Source organism: Astyanax mexicanus, chromosome 5 (genome assembly GCF_023375975.1).
Source record: "Astyanax mexicanus isolate ESR-SI-001 chromosome 5, AstMex3_surface, whole genome shotgun sequence".
In the NCBI taxonomy this organism is placed as follows: Eukaryota; Metazoa; Chordata; class Actinopteri; order Characiformes; family Acestrorhamphidae; genus Astyanax; species Astyanax mexicanus.
In genome coordinates, this window is record NC_064412.1 from 40,528,829 (window position 1) to 40,549,612 (window position 20,784).

Below are 20,784 nucleotides of genomic sequence, written 5' to 3' on the forward strand. Positions count from 1 at the left end.
TGGTACTATTCCTACACTAACTCCCAGTCAATACAGGTGACGGTTGACTGTGTCAAAGCAGGATTGCACTATCCTCAGAGCACACTGGCTATTCTGGTAATGCTGCATTAGCAGGAATTGTCTGACTTCACACTGGAGGAGGCATGTGCTAGACTCAATCCTCCTAGTGCCAAGGTATTACGTGTGATAGGGGAGTCTTAATGAGAGGGTGGGGCAATTGGCCTAGGTAAAAAAAATATATATAATCACACAGTACAATCTGATTCTCATGCACATGCATCTTTATTCAGCTATCAATGGTCAACATTAATTGACAGTGACTGTAAACTTCATAACAGGAGAGAGAAAACCCCATACAGAGTTAAACTCAGTGTAGCACATCTACTAAACCTGAATCTAAGAAAAATTATTTACCATCACACCTAAAACAATGTCGCACAGCATAACAAGACATTCACGTTCGCAAGCTCCTTGAACCCCCTGACAGGTCTCGACACATCACAACACTCGTCCCATTTCTAGTGCATTTGAAGTGACAGTGATGAGGACTTGTAATTGGCACACATCTGCATGTGTTTCCCAATCCAAGGCGAAAAAAGGTTGGAATCTGCCAGTGGCTGCAGCACTTCTACGTTAAGATATAAGTAGGTTATGCATTTCTTGTCAGTAGAAAAATATAAATAAATAAATACATAAATAAGGAAAAAATATTGGCATATTGTCAAATGGTGAAATTTATGAAAAAATGAAAAACCTGAAGACTAGTTTGGGCCGATGCCACGTCAGTGCCTAGAAGGCCTCACTCTGTGCTGCAGTATAGAGTGGCTTGTATTTAAGTTCTGTACAAACAGCACTTCATTTTGAGGGGGGCATAGAAACTCAAAGATCACAAGCACCATTAGATATGTAAGCATGACACAAATGACGTTAAAACGTAACAATGACCAAAAGAACTTGCATAAACAGGAAGCATAAAGGACGGGGAATGGTCGGTTGGCCACCTGCGTGACTCAAGCTGAAATGTCTGCCACTTTTTTAATCTACTCCAACTCATCCTCAGGGGCAATTGTGCTGGTCTGCTCTGAGGTCATACCTTAAAAAAAGAGAGAGAGACAAAATACTTATTTGGATGGATAACAGACTAGTACAGGTGCACTGGATACTGCTATGGTATTTAATTTCTGTAACACAAATTTTACCCATCCTATTTTCTAAGCCAAATTCTTTGTTAATGGTTGTTGACAGCCCAAAGACTGGTAAGTCCTGCTGTTTATGTTATTGTGTATCATGTCTGAACCTGCATTATTAAGCCCAGGAAAGGGGGTTAGCCATGAAGCTAACAGCTGGGTCCAGCTCGGTTAAAGCTGTGTTCCTAACAGTGACAGGAGCCTTATTGACTAACAGCTGGCCTTGGCAGAACTGGACATGAAATGTCTTGACCTAAAGGCTGGGTTCAGGCTTGGGTCACCGATTAAATCTCTAGAATCATCAAAAAGTGTGGGTGTTGAAAACAGCATTTGTCTTTCCTCAACATGGCTAAGATGGCCTTGACCAACGCACAATTTCCAACTGCTTCTCTGGTGAGTGTGCTCACTACCCTATTCAGTAGTGAGTGTGAGCAGTCGAAGTAGACTGATTAAATGCAGAGGCTAAATTCTGGTACACTACTATAAAGAATATACTGTCCTAAAAACAAGTCTTACTTGAAGCATCATCCTCTGGAGACTTCTTTTCATCCTCCATGTATCCAAAGCTCAACAGCTTAGACATGCTGACAGGGGCTGCTGCTTTCTTGTCATGTGACCTGCAGGATTAGATAATTTTACATTGTTAAGAATCATAACATACGTTGTAAAACTATTCGCTGTTGAACATGACTAAAATTATCTAATTCTGTTAAAGTATTGGCAATTCTGGCAAAGGTGATATTTGTAAATATCTGAACTGCTGATTGCAGAGATACTGTGAACAGTATGATCAGAATAATTCCTGTGATTATGATTAACACATTTTTCCCATTTTACCATTTGAGTTAAAAGGAGCAGTTTATTGTATGGTTGTAAGTTGGTTCACAAGCCTGTCATGATATCAGGCATAGTCTATGGTGTAACCTGTGCAAGTGGCCTACACCATTCTGAGCATGAATACTTGTGTGTTCATCTGTCTATGTTGCTCTGCAGTTAAAAATATGGTGGAAACACAAAAAAAACAATGCTATGCTCAATTGACCAATCATAGCTGCTGTGGTCTGCATGCACATAGCTACAATTTCTGAGGGAGGTTTACATTAGGCTACAGCATAGGCACAATTTAGCCATAAGAAGGGTAAATTAAGTGTGACTGGGACAGTTTTTCTCCATCCTAGAAACAAAACACAATATAGCCAAACAAAAAAGTGATCCACTTCTGTAATGCTGAAGATGTTATCTTGCTCTCAGTGTGTGTCCGTCCACAAACTCAACAGAGAGCAAACAATACAAGAAAACAAACAGACTCTGGAGTAAGGTTGACAGTGTTTACTGTCATCTGTTCTCTTAAAGCCATTATTTTGTAACAATAAAATATACAAAAAGAATTGCTTTAAGAAATCAAATTTTAAAGTGATGATGCCCAATGCACAAACTAGAAGAAGCAAAAAGCTACCAGTCAAGGCCAAGGCTAAACACTACTAGCTTATTGAAAACAAAAAGGCTCCCCTAACAAAATCACCTGACTCTTTTAACCAATAACATCAGATCTTGAATAAAACTGGATAAATGTTTGCAATTTCCAAAACCAACACTATTAACCAAATTGAAATTTTAGACAGAGTATAACAGATGTTCCTTGATTTTATGTTTTCACAGCTAGAGCTCAGCAAACAATATTTTTCCTTAAAAGGCTTTGTATTGCTAAACTGTCCCACATGACCTTATGTGCCAATCGCATTTAATTCACACAATATCTCTAGCCTAAAGTCTTATTTACTTTTTACAGTGAGCATCTGACTCAGTGTGTAACATTACACTTCATACATTTGTGGTTATGTATATGTAAATATAATGACACCTACAGCCTCTTGTACTTGCAGGCTTCCTCAATCTCCTCTGGGCTCAGGGCAAGCTTTTCAAAGTCCTGAGCCACAGGGCTGACAGAAACCTGTATGAGGTAAAATACACAGTAAATAACAAACATATACAAAAATACAGTTCCAATGTCTGCTGTAAAAGAGGATATGAAAAAGAGCATGGTGGAGATGGGATGCTTAACATGCTCTGTCAAAGAAACAATAAGCAAAACAAGTGAATATAGCAAAAAAAATGAAAAAGAAGTGTAACAAAAAAGCTGTTAATATTGATGAAGCCTCATTATTACAGGTGCTCCAATTGTGAAATGAAGCATGCAGAACAAAATGTCCACAGAATCCTTGTTCCTAATGGTAAATATAGTACAGTTTTAGCCTGAAAATACAGGGACTAAATAATAAAATCACAGCACTAACAGTACTGTAACATAATACTTATTTTCACAACAAGTACAGTTGCAAATGAAAGCTTGCACACACTAATCAGAAACATGCAATGGCAATATTAAGCTTTACTGGCTTATTTGAACTGTTCTTATTCTGGGGCAGAATGAGTGACAACATACACCTTTAATAGATAACACATTACAGAATTGTGGGGCTTTCTGAAATGCACATATGGTCTGAATTATATAGACAGGGTTTAAAATATACATACAAAAAGCTAATATTTAGGTAAATGTCCCTCAGCATTTCTCACCATGACCTGGTGCTTTTACTAGCCATCAAGAAGCTTCTGTAAGAATTCTGGTTGGGCATTTGACCACCTGTGGGATAAGTGTGTGGGGTCTGGCCACAAATCATCACCAATTTCCACCTTCTATGATGTATTGTAAAAAATAAAATAAAATCTGGAATCTTGATATTCTTCAAATATCAATCCATTCTCAAATACTATTTTTAATTTTTACATAACTTGAAACAATGTTCATAAACGCACAGTGATGGCCAAACTACTCTTTCATTTCCATTTAATTTTATATAACCAATATAACACACAACTTCAGAAACAGAAAGTCCCAGCTGTATCATCTATCAAGCCTTGCTCTGAAACCTTTAATTCATATAGCCATTTCATGAGCACACTAACCTCACTCACAAGATAACACCTCACATCATACACAGATGTGAGCAATCCAAAAGCTGTTCCCTTCAGATTTATGACCAATTTTCACACTGTTGTCCGATAACTTCTGCCACAGTATTTCTACAAGTTTGAGATCAGGAATTGTAAAGCTTTATCTGTTACACAATCCAATGTTTTGAGGTTATGTAAAAAATTCTGAAGAGGTCATCCCTCTTCATTATTTCATTCACATTGTACAAATTTTGATCTCCACGAAAAGTAAAAGAGGCCTACAACAGGATGCTTCCACCACCATGCTTAACTGTTTATAGGGTGGTTTAATGGATCATGTCCAAATACCTTATTCTCAAATGAAAATATAAAACAAAAAATAAAACATGCACATAAAAACAAAATGACCAAAATATGTAATTTAAAAATAAAGGATATAAATAAGCAGGCAGGCAAAGTGTAGAAATTTTAAACAAGCCACCAGAGGAGGACGTTAACTGAAAAACAATAAATGGCATGGGTAAATGATAGGGCATGAAAAGGGTTTTCGTTAAGGATGAATGAGATGAGGCATGGTGGCACTGACGTGGCTGAGCTGTTCACCTTTGTTTTATTAGCACCAGCGCCATCTGACTCTATGTCCCATGCTGAAGACTCATCAGTCCCAAACGGGGCCACCAGCCTCTGTGTGGATGCTTTGCCTTGGCTGCAAGCACAAAATCACTGTGACTCAAGCCCAGTTTTAGTCCCACCAGAATGGAGACTCTCAATTGGCCTCACCTTCAAACATTATTCAGGGAACATGTCCATTGTGCTCCTTTTCATGGCACATTGGAGATGTGGCATAAAAAGGAACTAATACATATCATTTTTAAGATCATACATTTACAGTAAGAAGGTACACTGAAAATACATTTATTTCAGAAAAGAAAAAGGGTCATATTGTAACCCTTTGGGGTGTCTGTACCATGGTATAGGAAGGTCAATGATATACCACTTACCATAAAGCCATTGTAGACTATAGGAAATTTCTTTAAAATTACTGCTCTAATTAATATGGTAGATCACCTCTATTTGTAATTAATAAATCTCACCTTTGCTGACCATCAGTACCAGCAAGCCACTCAGGGCGCTTCATTGAACTGCTGGACTTGCTTTGAGCATCCTCAACATCATCATGAGACAATAACCCTAGAAGAGAAATATAACAAAACTTAAAATTAAATACACAAAAACATATACAACCTCAGGAATGTGTGTGTTGACACATGAACAGTAAACTATGTCCAGAGCAGATGCTGTAATTCCCAGCACAGAATCAATAGAGCCCGTTTTGTTAATGCAGTGCTGCCTGAGGGCCCAAAGATCACAAGTATCCAATATTGACCTTTTACCTTGTATTTAAAACAAGCTGTGTTATTAAACTAATTCAACCTATTATGGCACAGCATATTAACAGTAATACCCTGCCTGAATATTAAATGGGAAAAAGTGCTGAGACTCCCCACTACCCACACTTCTCCCTCCTCCAATTAAACTTGACCCACATTACAACTAGCTGCCTTGCTTTTCGGCTTTTACATGCCAAGGATACATTCACACAGCAAATAAATGTGGCACAAATACGATTTTTATGTCATATGTAACAAGTGTGTGATTTGTGTTGCTGTATTAACAGCAAAAGACACACTGAATCTGACATTTTTTATTCTGATTTAGGCCACTTCAATATGTGGTATTGAAATCCAATTAAAGTGATGAGAATTAAAGTGAAACTTAACAAGAGGCAATGCTCTTTTGCACATAATAAGGTGTGCACTATTCAGATAGATGCCAGATATGGGTCACATTAACATGAATGTGTAAACAGCTTAAAATAAACATCAGATTTGGTCAGAAATTCAGATTTGTCCTTTGTGCTGTGTGAACGTAGCCTAAAATATCCCCAAACAAACGGCATTTTATTCAAAACTACAGCTAATGTTTGTGTACCATGCACACAGGGATTTCTCCATTTTCTGAACCTTTTGATTATATTATGGGCTGTAGATACTAGAATATCTAAAGTCTTTACAGTTTTAGGTCACTTTTATCATCTGGTATCTTCTTTATTGTATTGTAAATAAAATCTGGCTTTATGATGCATTCCTAATTTGGGTGTTTAAATAATACCACAGGTAACACTTACCCCTGTGTCCTCCTTGTTTGGCCAGTTTAACATAGTCTGAATCAGTGGCCTGAATTCCTACTCGTCGCCCTTTGGACTTCTCCTCAGGTACATCGTTAGCAGTCTGTGACAAACCAGGAATCTGTGACGAAGGTCCGGACGCACCATTCGCAGCAGGAATGCAGGTTCTCATTCCTACAATGACATTTAAAAAAGGAAAAACATCAACAAATCAGAACAAATGATCCAGCTCCTCCACTATGTATTAAAAAGTAGTTTGGTAATTACAGACACCTACAGGTGAGAAGTTAGGCAGTTTATATTGATGAGAAAAATCAGACTCACCAGGTTTAGTCCTGCGATAGTTTGGTTCAGCAGACATGTCTGATTTTTTAGGTTTGGTGTAGCGATTACTGCAAGGGGGCGAAAAAAAAGAGACAAAATTGAGTACTAAAACAGTACTCGCTGTGATCTATCTGATAACAAATTGGGTACCAAACTCACATCTTACACTATATATATCTATACACTATATTGCCTAAAGTATCTGGTTGTCTGCCTTGCGTTTGGTGATGTGAGGTATAGATGCAGCTGCCCGTCCATGGAAACCCATTTCATGAAACTCTACGCTCCGCTGTTCTTAAGCTAATCAGAAGACCCCATGAAGATTGGAGGTCTGTAGTGATTGACTCTGCAGAAAGTTTGCAACGTCTGTGCACTATGTGCCTCAGCATCTGCTGACCCTGCTCTGTTATTTTACGTTAAGAGAGAGTAGCTTTCATTCCCAGTTGATTCCAATTTGTTATAATACCTCTGACAGCTCACTGGACTTACTGCACACTTAACATCCTATCATGGTACCATGCTGGAATTCACTAAGCTCCTGAGCACAACTTATTCTTTCACTACTGTTTGTAGAAGCAGTCTGCAGGCCTAGGTGCTTGGTTTTAAACACCTGTGTCCAAACACACCATGACTGGAACCTGAGTTTAGTTATTTGGATGTGTGAGCATATACTTTTGGGCAATATAGAGTATCTTCGTTAGAAAAAGCATACTTTATAACATCAAAAGCACAGCACTATATATTACAGTATATCTTCTGTAACATCAATATAATGATATATTGACCAGCCCCAATGTATAGTGACCCATTAGGTTGGGAATCTTTAATTTCTCAATCACTATTGTAATGTTCCTGCTGTGTTTGTTCTTGTGTGGGTTGGAGCAGCTGTTGTCCTCTTTTGTCCCTCTTAGCTGTTGTCTCCTTAGGGACAAGGTTGTTGTCTTGGAGAACGTGGATTGGGTGCCTATGGAGATGGTTACCGTTATACAGCTAGCTAAACACTAATGCCCTGTTCACAACTGAATTATGCCTGTGATCAACTCACAGTCTTCACTCTGCTTTTTAATATTCACAGAACCTTTAAAGACATTTCTATAGTTCGATTGATAGATTTAACCCACTGTTGTATCACTTTAACAATCCATTTCCTCAATTGAACTTAATGTTTTATCAATTTAATCTGTTGCTTTAAATTATTACATAGTCTTATCAATTGAACAACAAATTCTCAGGGGTTTCACAAACTTTCTTCAGAATATCAATTCACTTCTTAAGTTAAATGAATTGTTCCATCAGATTAATATAACATTTTCTGAAATTTCTCAATTTTTAAAAATCTGTTTTTTTTTATTTAATAAAAATCGAACCCCTTATTTTGCCAATGCATCCTTTCAATGTTATAAATATCATTATCTCAGTTTTATAATATATCCCCTCAATTTTTACATTATATTTATCAATTCAGCAACAATGAACTTGCTCATCTTATCAAATGTTCTTTGAAATAAATTAATCGTTCATTTATTTAAATAAATGATTTACTCAATTTAACAATCTGTTCACTATAGAGGACAAACTTTTATGTTAAACCGAGACACTGAAGATATGTTGTTTTTTTTTTTTTACTTCAGGCCACATATTTTGTAAAAGTAAACGGATAAGAATATAAAATACATTGTTACACTTCTAATCACTTCTTACCTCTCTCTCTCTCCCCCTCCCTCTCCCAGTCTCTCACACACCATTGCAGACTGAATCTATGAGGTTAAATAAATAAATAACTCTTTCACGATTCCGCTACTGTTGTAGTTAATGTTCCTGCTGTGTTTGTTCTTGTGTGTCTCCCAGTAGATAGACAGTTGTCCTCTTTTGTCCCCTTGGCTGTTGTCTCCTGAGGGACAGGGTTGTTGTACTGGAGGACATGGACGGGGTGCCTGTGGTGATGGCTGTAGTCACACAGCTAGCTAAACGCTAACGCCCCGTTTACCGTTTATCGGTGGCCGCGCTCCACTCAAAGTATTTCTGCTCCTCTAATATTCAGTTACAAAAGCTTTATCCAGCGCTGCTACAGCTACACACACATATAAAAGCCCGTAGAGCGGGCGGGGTTTTCTGCGCTGGGCCTCGCGGCTGCTCGGTGCCGGTCGCCTGGTAACAAAAGCAGCATCAAGGCGCTAATGCTAACTATGCTAATCAGGCTAACTGCACCTTCCGCCGAGATTTCACCGCCCAGATGTACAGAAAAAACACATATTCCGCCCCTAACAGCATTAAACGTTAAAATAAAGACGTAAATAAAAACATATTAACAGTATCCGTGTGTGGTTTTCTATTCAGGGTGTTTTTAGAAGAGCTTTACCTCGGTCAAATGTGATAGATTTAGCGCTGCGTCTCCTCCCGAAGCTCCGCCGTCCCTCTGCTTCTTTCTCTACAGATCAGCCTGAGCGCCGCACTCAGCTCACCGGCGCCCCCCTCAGAACACGGAGCGGCACCTGCAGCCTCACAGATACAGACCAGGGTGTTCCTCAGTGAACAAGAAGAATAATGGACTTAAATTCCTAGTAAAATGTTCTTATTTAATTGTTTTTTCAATAATTTGTTGCGCTGGTCTCTAGTATGAATGAATGCCATGTGAGACGTTTTTTGCTCCGGGGCTGCTGTTTCAGGCTGTTTTAGTTTGGTGAAGGAGTGGGCAAGAAAGAAGGACCAAATTTCGGCTCTTTCTCATAAATTTTCATTTTGAACTGCTGCTGATGTAGCATTGCCATGTAGCATCACAGTGCACTCGGAGGAAAGCGCAGTGACTCAGTTCCGATACATCGGCTCACAGATGTCTTGTGCTGTGCACATGAGCAGAAAGAGCACCATCTACCCACCCAGAGAGAGCAAGGCCAGTTGTGCTCTATCAGGGCTCTGGTAGCCGATGGCAAGCTACATTAACAGGATTTCTAACCGGCAGTCTCCTAATCATAGGGGAAGCGCTTAGACCGCTGGAACACTCAGAGATTCATGAATATTCAAAACATTCAAACTTATCGCCTTTAATTGGCTAATAGCACTGTGACGTTCCTTTTACGGCTCTTCAGTGGGCGGTCGCAGGCCATGAATCCTAATTTACGGTTTAACTCAGCCCTGCGGCTTTTCCCTTACAATACCAAGATTTGGTATTTTTCTGATGGACTTTACCTCACTATTGAATTCTTTCAGAACTACTAAGAATAAGAAATGTTTAAAAACTGTAAGAATTCATGACTTTGCACAAAAGTTGCACAAAACTTTGACTGTAAGAGTTTATGAGCTTTCATTGGCTTCTTGTTAATGTTTAATTTTTTTCCTTTTTTTTTTTACTAATGTCTATGTTCACACTGTCTTCTATTGTGGTTTCTATTGTGATTTGAAATAATTAATTGGCAGGGAAATAATTGTTTTTCAGTCTATTTTCAGTCAGTTTCAAGTGCAGTATGCATATGCAACTCAGATTGATTGTATTTCAAAAAGAGCAAGTCCTAAATTCAAGCAAAATGCTAATTTTAAATTATATTACTGTAGACCAGAGGTGTCCAAAGTCCAAATGCAGCATGTGGACATTAATCAGATATTCATCACTTTTAACAAACATTATTATATTGCCTACAAGCACCATATAGCTTCTCCATTTATTTGGCAGTAGCAGCACTGTGTTATGAAGGTTAGCGAAAATGATGAGCTCTGGGTTTCTCTGTGTGGACTGTAAAATATTGTTTTACTCTTTTGATATCCTTTTAAATTATCATTAATGCTTAAAAAATGTTCATTGTTCAATAATAAATATTAATGGTTCTGTACAGAATTATGGATACAAAGTTTTAAATATTTTTTTAGATAACATTTTTGATTTTAAAGTATTCTAATATGATCCAATCTGCCCCTCCTTAAAAATGTTTGGACACCCCTGCTGTAGACTATACCAGTAAATTACACCACATATCAAAATACTGTGTATTTTGGCCCTCAAAAAAGGTTCCATTTTTTTGACAATTCATCATGTTTATAAGGCTTTTAGACTTCACAAATATTATATCCTCACAGCTTATAAATCTCTTTATATATATTAACTTTGTATCTCAAGTACACCCTGTTATAGCATGCTGCATGACAGGGTGTACAATATTAGCGAAAACGGCTGTTTGGTGAAATCATGGTTGTCCTAAATTACAAGACACTGAATTAATATTGTCCTCAGGTAACGCCCGGTTCACACTACAGGACCATCCATAGAGAACTCACTCGCGGGCTCCCTCTAGCGTTTAACAGTTCTTGATTTCCTGATGTTTCCTCATACAACAATTGAAACAGAAAGTAAATGGAGAGATTTTTTTATTGACTTTTAGTACTTAGAATCCAAAAAGGTAAACAGCAATAGGCACAAATATATAATATGGATTATGGATTTTTGTATTAAAACCTTCTCTATCAAATACAAATTACGATTTTATTTTCAAAGTGCACTGTTTTTTTGAGTCACTTTCAAAATAAAATAAAAACAGTTCACTTTGAGAATAAAGTCGTTGTATTTTGAGGAAAATATGGTTCTAACTGTTTGGGCTCCAGTTTAAGAACGGAGCAAAAGGGAAAGGAGCATTTTCCACTCATGATCTGTTACAGAGCTGCTGTTATCACCATCAGTTATCTACATTTTTCTTGTTCTAGTGTTATGGTTAGATAATACAGATTTCCAGATTGTCCAGATTTTGCCAGGGTGGCGTACCAATAGCGTGTGTTACTTTGTGGTAGAGCTGCAGTAGGCATTTAGGGTGGAATGGAAATCCAAATAAGACCCTGGTGAAAAATCTAAATCAAGTTCAGCCTCCAGTCCGTTTTTAAATGTTCCATTTTTGTGTTAATCAGTAATTAAAAAACAGAAAAAACAAGCCATTGATTGTTTTTTTTTGTTTTATATTAAAAAATAAATAATTAATATTTGTATTTTTGTTTTATTTGATTACCAATTGAATATAAAATGAACGAATCATACACAGATTAGAACATTTTTAAAATGTTGTTATTGAAAGTATATTTGTAAAGAATTGAATGACAGGGTGGACAGGAAACTCTTGGACACATTTATATAACCGTATTGATCTGTTCAGCTGCACCAGCAGCTCACCTGATTTACTGTAAACTGGATACTGCACAGGAACTGTAAAGACAGATGTTCAGCAAGAGATGTGGCAACACTGTAGCAGGAACTCCAGCTCAGACATGCCTACAGTGTGACTACAGACAAAACACTCCTGTAAGTACCTAAAAAGAAATCGGTAAAAGGCTAAAGATGTGCTGTGAAAAGACCTCTGCTGTCCTGCGTTATTCTTCTTGTATGACCATATTTGGAGTTCCGTGTCTAGGCTGAATTTCTATATGGTCTGAATGAATGAGAATATTTTTCTCCTGAACATCACTAAATCCTCTAAATTACGAGATTGTTTAAGAGTCGTAAACAACATAATGCTAGCTTTTAGCCAATGCTACATCACTCACAGCGTTACAGGGAGCTCTAAAATATAAACATAGAATGTAAATCTCTTAAAAAAAGGGCACATTATAATGATCTTGTGATAATCTGTGTCATTTATCATTTTATTAATGTAAAGCACACTAAAATTCCTTTTGTATTTTAAATCTTTAACTTTTTCAGTAACGGTTGCAAACTTTAAACAAGAAAGCTTGTTTTATCACCATTACTTTTATTATTATTATTATTATTATTATTATTATTATTATTATTATTATTATTATTATTATTATTATTGTTATTGTTATTAATAATAACAATAATAATAATAATAATAATAATAATAATAATAATAATAATATTTATTTTTTAATAATAATAATTTTTGAATATTTTTAAATTATATAAATATCAGTACTCAAAGTGCTCCTAATAGTAACCTAGCTGTTATCCATAGCTGTGATTCCAGCTAATATTCATGCAGTTAATGCTATAACATCAGAGGAAACACCGCGAGATCTGCTGTATTTCGCCTGGGCTGCAGGTGGAGACTGTCGGACATGAAGTGTGGGAAGAGGAAATCACGTGATCAGAGGGAAGTGCCGCGGGGCTCGCAGGGTGTAAATACTGCAGAACTACACAGACTTTACAGGAAACTGAACCACATCTAAACACTTTGCGCAACACTGCTTTATATATTATTATACTGTCATCTGTCTGTATATTAGTCACTAATTCAGTCTACCTTGAACAACACACACACAATGTTTTGCACCAGAAGTGGCATAAAGTCATAAAATCATTTCCTGCGAATAAATGCTCACTGACACTGACAATATTTTTATTTGAAATTTGGGGAAAATGCTGTCCGTAGTTTATAGAATAAAACAACAATGTTTATTTTACTTAAACATATACCTATATCTACCTCCCAGAACCTGCACCGACCACACAGACCCACAGCATGATGAACCACCACCAAATCTTACTGTGGATAGGAAATGTTTATCTTGGAATGCTGTTTTCTTTTCTGCCATGCCATTTTAGTTTCATTAGTCCACAACACCTTATTATTACCAGCTTCCAAAATGAAGCTGGCTTGTCCAAATCTGCTTTAGCATACCTCAAGCGACTCTGTTTGTGGCGAGTGTGCAGAAAAGGCTTCTCCTGCATTAATTGTGGAATATTATCAGGAGTGCCCAAACCTTTTCATACCACTGTAGATGGTGCCTGAAACAAACAAGAGCTTTACTCAAACTGTTTTTTTTTCATAAACACTCCTTACAGCTCAGTGTATATTAGTAAATCAGCATACCTGACATACTTGCAGGAACCTTTTATGTTTTAGCCAGCCAATGGCAACAGTCTAAGCTCAAATAGTTTGCTTATATACTCAAAAGTCGATTCACAAATCCAGTTTCAATGTCTAAATGAATACAAATGTTCTTAAATTACCCATTCTTCTTCAAAAACTCTTTTTACCCACTAACGTGTTAATGTTTTATTTATCAGTTTAAGATATGCAGCCAATATACACACACAGGCCTGTTACCAAGACTGTTTTTATTTTGCCGACATCTTTGCCATTTTAAAAAGGTAAAGTTACAGTTGAGGTGCATAAAAATATTTATTTATTGTGATATTTTGTTTTGCATAACTATAATGATGTTTTAAAACAGAGTATCAATATTTAATATTTATTTTTTTATATATTTATAGATTTAATATTAATATTTTATACAGTGTTTATATTTAAAGATTATAGGTTTGTTATTGCTTACAATATTCCAATATATTTCTATATATTAAATCTTTACACTGTGTATTGTGATGCATATTTTATCACAAAGTTCTTACTGTTTAAGTTTACAAAGCAGAAAATCTTTGAAATGGAACTTAATCTAAAACGAATATTGGTTTTATATTATTTTATCAATGATGGGTAGCTCTTAAAAGTTACAATAGAATAAAACAATAATAAATATAAAAAAAAGACAAAACAAAAGGAAGAATGTTCTGAACTGTTTTGAACTGTTATGAACTGCTGAACTCTTCAGAATAGCACAGGTTTAGCTGTACTGGATTTCATCAGCGCAGTTTCCAGTAATGCTTCTCTAACACTTTTCACACTTAGAGCCCTGAGGGACTCCACTCTGATCATGTGACTTCCTTTACTCAGATATGAAAGAAGCTGAGAGAGAGACTTGTCCTCACTCGCAGATCAGTCCACCAGAGAAGAATGAGCTCCTCTATCACCTACATTAAAAAGCTGATCCGGAAAGGGAGCCGAACAAGTTCTTTTTCCCGACCAAAACCGGCCCACAAGAAGAACTATGTGATCCCAGAGGAGCACACACACAAGGTGAGCGAATCACATCACACACACACACACACACTTACACAAATACACACTATAGAGCTGATATGAACTACACTGACACTGATACTGAAACATACCACACTGCTGCTGTACATTAGTTAATGTTTTATTTATCAGTTTAAGATATGCAGCAAATATGCAAACACACAGACACAGTTATCTGATGATATATTGTCACAGGTTTAATTGATATAAACAATATAACTGTAATTTAAAACCCACTAAATGCCACATAAAATGAAAATTACATAATGAAAATATAATATAATAGCATATTTAAATATTTTTTTATTACACAAATACACAAAATGTCATACAGGCCAACATTCTAAGACAATATTTTTAAAATATTTTTCTACTGAATATTTAAAGCTGTTAAATAAAGCTTTAGCTTTTTTGCAGTAATATATTTTTACATTTAATGAAATAATTTTCAGTGTTTTGACATCGCAAGAAGACACAGAATGTTTTTATTTATTTATTACTTTAGGGCCATATGGCCCTTTAATTCTGTAAAGGTCTTGTCCAAAACATATGCTATAAACTGTCTAGTGTTTGAGGGCATCTGTCATTCCTAAACTATGTAATGTAAACTCTAGTTTTGGTCCAGTATACTCTTTGCAAAAGTTGCCATTGCTCTGCCCCTACTGCTTTACATTTACACATTTACATGGGTTACAGCATACACAGCTTTACCCCTCTGAACCGAATGTAAATACATGTAAAGTTTCATATTTATTTATTAAGTGCGAGTGTCTGTGATTAACTGAGTTTATTTTTTACAGGAAGCACCGACTAACACACAACATATGAGCCATGATTCCAAAAGGTAATAATATTTTATTTTTAGTGATTTATTAAACCTACTTTTTACATTGATTGATCTATTTGTGTATATTACACATATACTGTAGGTATGAACAACGGTCTTATTACTATTTGTATGTTTGTTATAGGGAAAGTGTGCTCATGTCAAAGCAGGACAGTGAAGCATTCGGATTTGAAATCAGGGTGAGTTCCCCACAGCCAGTCATAGTGATATCCACCCAAGACCACCACTCCGACCCTTTCCCTGTCTTTGACCCCATGCCCTTTTTTCTGTTTTTCTCTGATTTTCTCTGATTTTTAATAATCTCTCTTTGTCTCTCCTATAGACATATAATGAGCAGATGAAGGTAAACAGCAGTGAGGAGGACGTGTTAACGTGTGTGTGTTCAGTGAGAGAGAACAGTCTGGCAGAGAGTGCTGGGTTAAGGACAGGTGAGACATACAACTTTATAAAAGTATATATGTGTGTATATATATTTGAGTGTGTATAAAATAATACATTTTAAACAAACCTTTACAGGAGTAGAAAACAATTCTTAATTTTCAATGGAAATGAATATAAAGTCACTTTAGAGCATGTCTAGCATTCTGTTGCAAATTGAAATGTTGCGAATTCAACAAGAGAAACATTACAAAAATCAAAGATACTACAAATAGAGAGAAACAAAATAACTACAGTCTGTAATAATAGAATTACAAAGTGCCATTTATGATCAGTGGAGCTGATGATGATGGACAGTGAGTGTAGAAACCAGGAGATAGTAGGAATATTATGGCTGGTGTATTTTGTATATATGCAGCTATATGTGACAATATATCCCATATGTGCCATACATGTATTAGCACCTACATCATGTGTAGTAATCATTTTTCATTTTTCATTTTGGCAGTTTTTAAAGTTCTAATAATAGGAATTTGGCAGTTGTTGGTGTGTAAAATGGTCAGGATAAACAGACTAATAGGAATGTTTCAAACTGGCTTAAAAACAAGATTGTTTTACATTTTTTTCTCATTCTGTATAGTTATCATTTTGACCCATTGATTTCCTGACCTAACCCTCTGATCCTCAGTAATCCAAAAGAAATTTCAGTTTTAATCTTTTGTGTTTCCTGTGACCTCATTTTGTACAGAAATGTAATAATATAAAATCTCCCTCTCTGTTCTACAGGGGACGTCATTATCAGTGTGAACAGTGTGTGTGTTGAAGGTTTCGAGCATCAGCAGATTGTTGACCTGATTCAGAGCTCCTGCTTACTAAAGTAAGACTCAGTACTGCATTTAATCATAAAGACACTTTTAACCCTTTGAACTTTTAAACTTGATGATTATGAGGACCTACTTAAAACTATTATGAAGTAACTATATAATTGTAACTATAAAACCCATAATTCATAACTATTAGAAACTAGTTATATTAGTGAGAATCTTTTTAATACTGTTTTAAAATGCCTCAAATAACCATAAAAAAAGCCATAAAAAATGATAATAACTAACATGCCAAAAGTCAGGGGACAAGAATAAGTATGGTATCCTATGACTTTTGCTTTCCGTGTCCCATGCAAGCTAAAGAATGCAGCACTGACCTGTGGGATATGTGAGTGTGGGGTCTCCTGCATTGAACGCGGAAGTGATTTCGGCCACAGTGTCATGTGCCAAATTCACTGGACAGTTTTAGACAGATGCTGCCGGTGCTCATCATTACCACCTTTTGCTCTATTTGTCCACTGTGGGTGGTAATAATGCCTTATATGATGTATTTTTGGTACAATGCATGTGACACTGTGGATCGAGGAATGTTAAATACCCGCAAAACATCAGAAATGGAAAGTCCCATCCTTCTACACCCACAATCAGACTCCAACTCACTTTACCTCCCACAATTTCTCCAATCACCTTGCCATGAGCACACAGGCCAGTGTTCAATCAATCTCACTCACAAAATAACACCTCATAATGTATACAGGTGTGGACATTGTCAAGCCCTCCTCTGATGGAATACTTCATTGTCAGTTTACTGTACATACTGCTGTCCCATGACTTTTGGCATGTCAGTGTTTATTGGAATATACTGTATGAAAAAAATCTCATTACATTAATATGAATTTAATGTTAAAAAAACGTCTCAGACACTATGTAGTATTTTATGATTGGCATATAATGAACAACTTTTGTGTGTTGTTTTATAGGATGGAGATTTTGAGGGGAACTACAGTGAAACAAAAAGAACTTCAAAAGAAATTAAATCACATACAGGTAGGTCTTCAATCCCACCCTCCATATACCTACATTCACATACACACACACACATATACATCTCAAGCTGGGCAAACTGGTTAAGCTGGTTGACCAGTTTAAATTTTTGTAAAGTATAGGGTATAGTATTTTTTAGTTTGAGTTTGATTGGTTTGACCTATTTTACAAAGTTGCTCATTAAGCGCTACTCTTGACAGTAATTCCCCTTATCCGCTGTATAAATCGTGTGTATAAAAATGCGTGTGTGTTTGTTGGCGTGTGTTTTATTTCTGGGAAATTCTGTGAATCTGTGCTGACTGCATGCTGTGTTTTCCCCCATGCTTATAGTGGCAGCTGAACCAAAAGTGGGAGGAGCTGCAGATGCTTATCGCGCAAGAAGAACGTCTGCTAAGAGGTGCGTTTGTGTGTTTAGAGTATGTATGTGTGTGTGTGTGTGTGGGTGTGTATATGTGTGTGTGTGTGTGTGTGTGTGATACAGCTCTTGAGAGAGCAAAAGGGGTGTGGGAGTTCCCATGTGAAAACGAACAGCATCATTTCCCCTTAAACTCGCATCTTAATGAACACAGAAGTGTGTGTACGTGTGTGTGTGCGCGACTCAGTGACAGGAAGAGACCGTTTACTGAGAACAGACACATCCTACTGAGCGCAGTCTGCTGAACAGACGGCGAGAATCTAAAAACGAAAGTTTGTTAGGCATCTTGTTTAAGTGGTGTCTGGGAACACTGTTACAGACAGTTCAGCAGCAGCTCCAGCCTGTAGTGCACGTTCAGCTGCCTACTGGTGCCATGTACTTTCAGTTCAGATCATACACCTGCATGATATTCTGGTATGGGGCCTGTATGGGTAGCTCAATTGGGAACCTGAGTGTTCTCTCAGTGATGGGACCAGGACCAGGAGGGGTTAAACATGGCCCTTATCTGGGTTGTACACGGCACATCAGGCCTATATGGATCCCATTTAAGATTAAGGTGGGCTGTAATGATGGAGCCCATTTGGGAAGCTCAACTGGGTACCAGTTACAACACATGTACAACCCCACTTAAGGCCCATGCCTACCTTAAACCTAAATCACTTACCATTAATCAAAAAGTAGAACAACCTGTTTTATATGCTGTAAAGTATATTGTAAAGTCTTTTTAGTAATCTTGTACATATCATATATGATCACTATATAAAATGAATGTGGATTGCTAAGCAACAGGCAATGGAAAAATAATTAATAATATAATCCTGTGGCCATTACATGCCTTACAATACATACTTTCAATATAATTCTTTTACAGTTGGCATAATAACATTTAGATCAAAAACTACACAAACAGCACAGTGATCCCACATAGCATACCCATATGGGGCCCTGTGTGAGTAGCCAAACTGGATCCCACACATGGATGTCAATGGCTAGAACAGGAAGGGAAACCCTTGTGAGATTAATATGGGCGTTAATGACAGGGCCCAGTAACATCTCAGTAACACTGGGTTCAATCCCTCTTTCAGGCAGGATTACTGATTTACTACTCCTAACATTACTACATTTTCATTGTTTAAAGCTCTAGAAAGCTTGTATTGAATGTTTTAAATGTGAGAAGACAATATAAGTGATATAATTGATATAATTCATATTTTATTTCATTTATATTTTATACCTCTTGCGTACATAAAATGTGCTAAAACACATTTTAATTTTCTTTGTAGGTGACCAAACCAGCACACATTCAGAGCCCTGCCCTGCTTCTGAGCATCCCAGCCTTCCTATCACAGTGCCTTAGACCCAATCAGGGCACTTTAAAGGACACTTTACTTCAGCTGTGATGTCAGGATTTTTTCTTTTCAGACCAGGACTGTCCCCCTATCCCCAGGAATGGGACTTTCTCCAGGGGAACTTCTCAACTGACCAAAGAACTCCCAAGGCTGGATTACCCCTGCAGCACTATGACTACCCGTATCACTTCAGTTTTTTTTAACACCCATAACTCAAGCTACTGGATTGTTTGTCAAACAAGAAGCACCATAGGAAGGTTAAAAAATAAAGAACTTGAATGTATTGTAGGTTATGTTTAAATTATTATATGTAAATTATAGAAACATGTTAATGCTTTGTGGCACTTGAGCATGTGGATTTGTACAAGTCCCATTAAGCATTGCTTTATTCTCATTTCATGTCTTAAATGTGGTATTGTCTTATTTAAGCTTTGTATCGATATGTATATATAAATGATCTTATATGTTTTGTATATAGTTCTCTATTTTTTTTATTTATACAGTTATTTATATCTGGAGTATTTATGGATTTGACACATGCGAACTAATTAAAATGCTCATCACAACAGCCTGTCATGTTTTTTGAACAATTAGACATTTTTTTCTTGCTCTGTTAGCATTCATACATAAATGCTGTGGTTAGTGGAGATACGTGTAGTGGAAACTGCAGACCTCTCACAGTTTGTGCAATCTCAAGATCTGTAATTAAGCAGGAAATGGTTTGTTTAACGCCTACACTGTATCATGAAACTGTAACACTCATACACTTTCACACTGAAAAGTGTTATAATGTATGTTTTATACTGTATACTACAAAACTATGAACTACTCCTTTACTGTTTGGTAATTCTGAAACTCGCTGCATATTAGGGTTTATAATTTATTAAAAATATAAAAAATATAAACAAATATATTTTAACTATATGAACATATATTATTATTACCTACCAAGATTCAATGGCATTACACAGTGGTGTAAAAAAAAAGTGTTTTTGCATTTTTGTCATACTTAAATGTTTCAGATTATTAAAAAACTTTATTATAAAACAAATATAACCTGAGTAAATATAAAGAGCACTTTTTAAACGATGATTTCATTCATTAAGGGGAAAAAAATATCCAAACCAATCTAACCCATAGTTAAAAAGTGTTTGCCCCCCATAAATAATCTGTGATTAATCACACTTTTTGGAAAGCTGAGTTCAATTTCACTACTAAACACAACCAGGCCTGATTACGGCCAGACCTGTAGAATAAAAATCACTTAAATAGAACCTGTCTGACAACATGAAGCAGCTAAAAGATCTCAAAAAGCAACACATTATGCCACAAACTAAAGAATCTTTTATCATCTGTTAGACTGGAAAAGGTTACAAAGTAATTTATAACACAACATTTCAGAAAAAGAACATCATAC

General features: G+C 36.4%; 2 protein-coding genes across 3 annotated transcripts; one reads left to right on the top strand and one right to left on the bottom strand.

Annotated features, from left to right (window-relative positions):
- Nucleotides 1–263: 263 nt before the first annotated feature.
- On the bottom strand, nucleotides 264–9,172 carry c5h7orf57 (chromosome 5 C7orf57 homolog). Of its 2 annotated transcripts, none has more exons than XM_007248826.4 (8): nucleotides 9,014–9,172; nucleotides 6,655–6,722; nucleotides 6,331–6,504; nucleotides 5,237–5,333; nucleotides 4,746–4,848; nucleotides 3,053–3,138; nucleotides 1,704–1,804; nucleotides 264–1,093 (listed from the first exon to the last, which is right to left on the bottom strand). In XM_007248826.4, exons 2-8 carry the CDS (start codon nucleotides 6,689–6,691, stop codon nucleotides 1,041–1,043), a joined length of 651 nt encoding a protein of 216 aa, XP_007248888.1. In that variant the 5' UTR covers nucleotides 6,692–6,722; nucleotides 9,014–9,172; the 3' UTR covers nucleotides 264–1,040. The 2 variants fall into 2 exon arrangements, with proteins under 2 accessions (XP_007248888.1, XP_022530979.1); XM_022675258.2 differs by lacking the exon at nucleotides 9,014–9,172 and adding an exon at nucleotides 7,494–7,608.
- Nucleotides 9,173–14,337: 5,165 nt separating this feature from the next.
- On the top strand, nucleotides 14,338–19,935 carry si:dkey-276j7.2 (cytohesin-interacting protein). The gene is made up of 8 exons (XM_007248795.4): nucleotides 14,338–14,507; nucleotides 15,311–15,354; nucleotides 15,482–15,536; nucleotides 15,680–15,785; nucleotides 16,522–16,612; nucleotides 17,540–17,606; nucleotides 17,934–18,000; nucleotides 19,302–19,935. Exons 1-8 carry the CDS (start codon nucleotides 14,385–14,387, stop codon nucleotides 19,373–19,375), a joined length of 627 nt encoding a protein of 208 aa, XP_007248857.1. The 5' UTR covers nucleotides 14,338–14,384; the 3' UTR covers nucleotides 19,376–19,935.
- The last annotated feature ends 849 nt before the right edge of the window (nucleotides 19,936–20,784 follow it).

Coding starts and splice junctions, on each gene's coding strand:
- si:dkey-276j7.2 (XM_007248795.4), top strand. CDS start 14,385: ATGAGCTCCTCTATCACCTACATTAAAAAGCTGATCCGGAAAGGGAGC. Junction 15,786..16,521: donor GAGTGCTGGGTTAAGGACAG/GTGAGACATACA, acceptor TCTGTTCTACAG/GGGACGTCATTATCAGTGTG. Junction 17,607..17,933: donor AGAAATTAAATCACATACAG/GTAGGTCTTCAA, acceptor CCATGCTTATAG/TGGCAGCTGAACCAAAAGTG.
- c5h7orf57 (XM_007248826.4), bottom strand. CDS start 6,691: ATGTCTGCTGAACCAAACTATCGCAGGACTAAACCTG. Junction 1,805..3,052: donor GCCTGCAAGTACAAGAGGCT/GTAGGTGTCATT, acceptor CTAATCCTGCAG/GTCACATGACAAGAAAGCAG. Junction 1,094..1,703: donor TCCAGAGGATGATGCTTCAA/GTAAGACTTGTT, acceptor TCTTTTTTTAAG/GTATGACCTCAGAGCAGACC.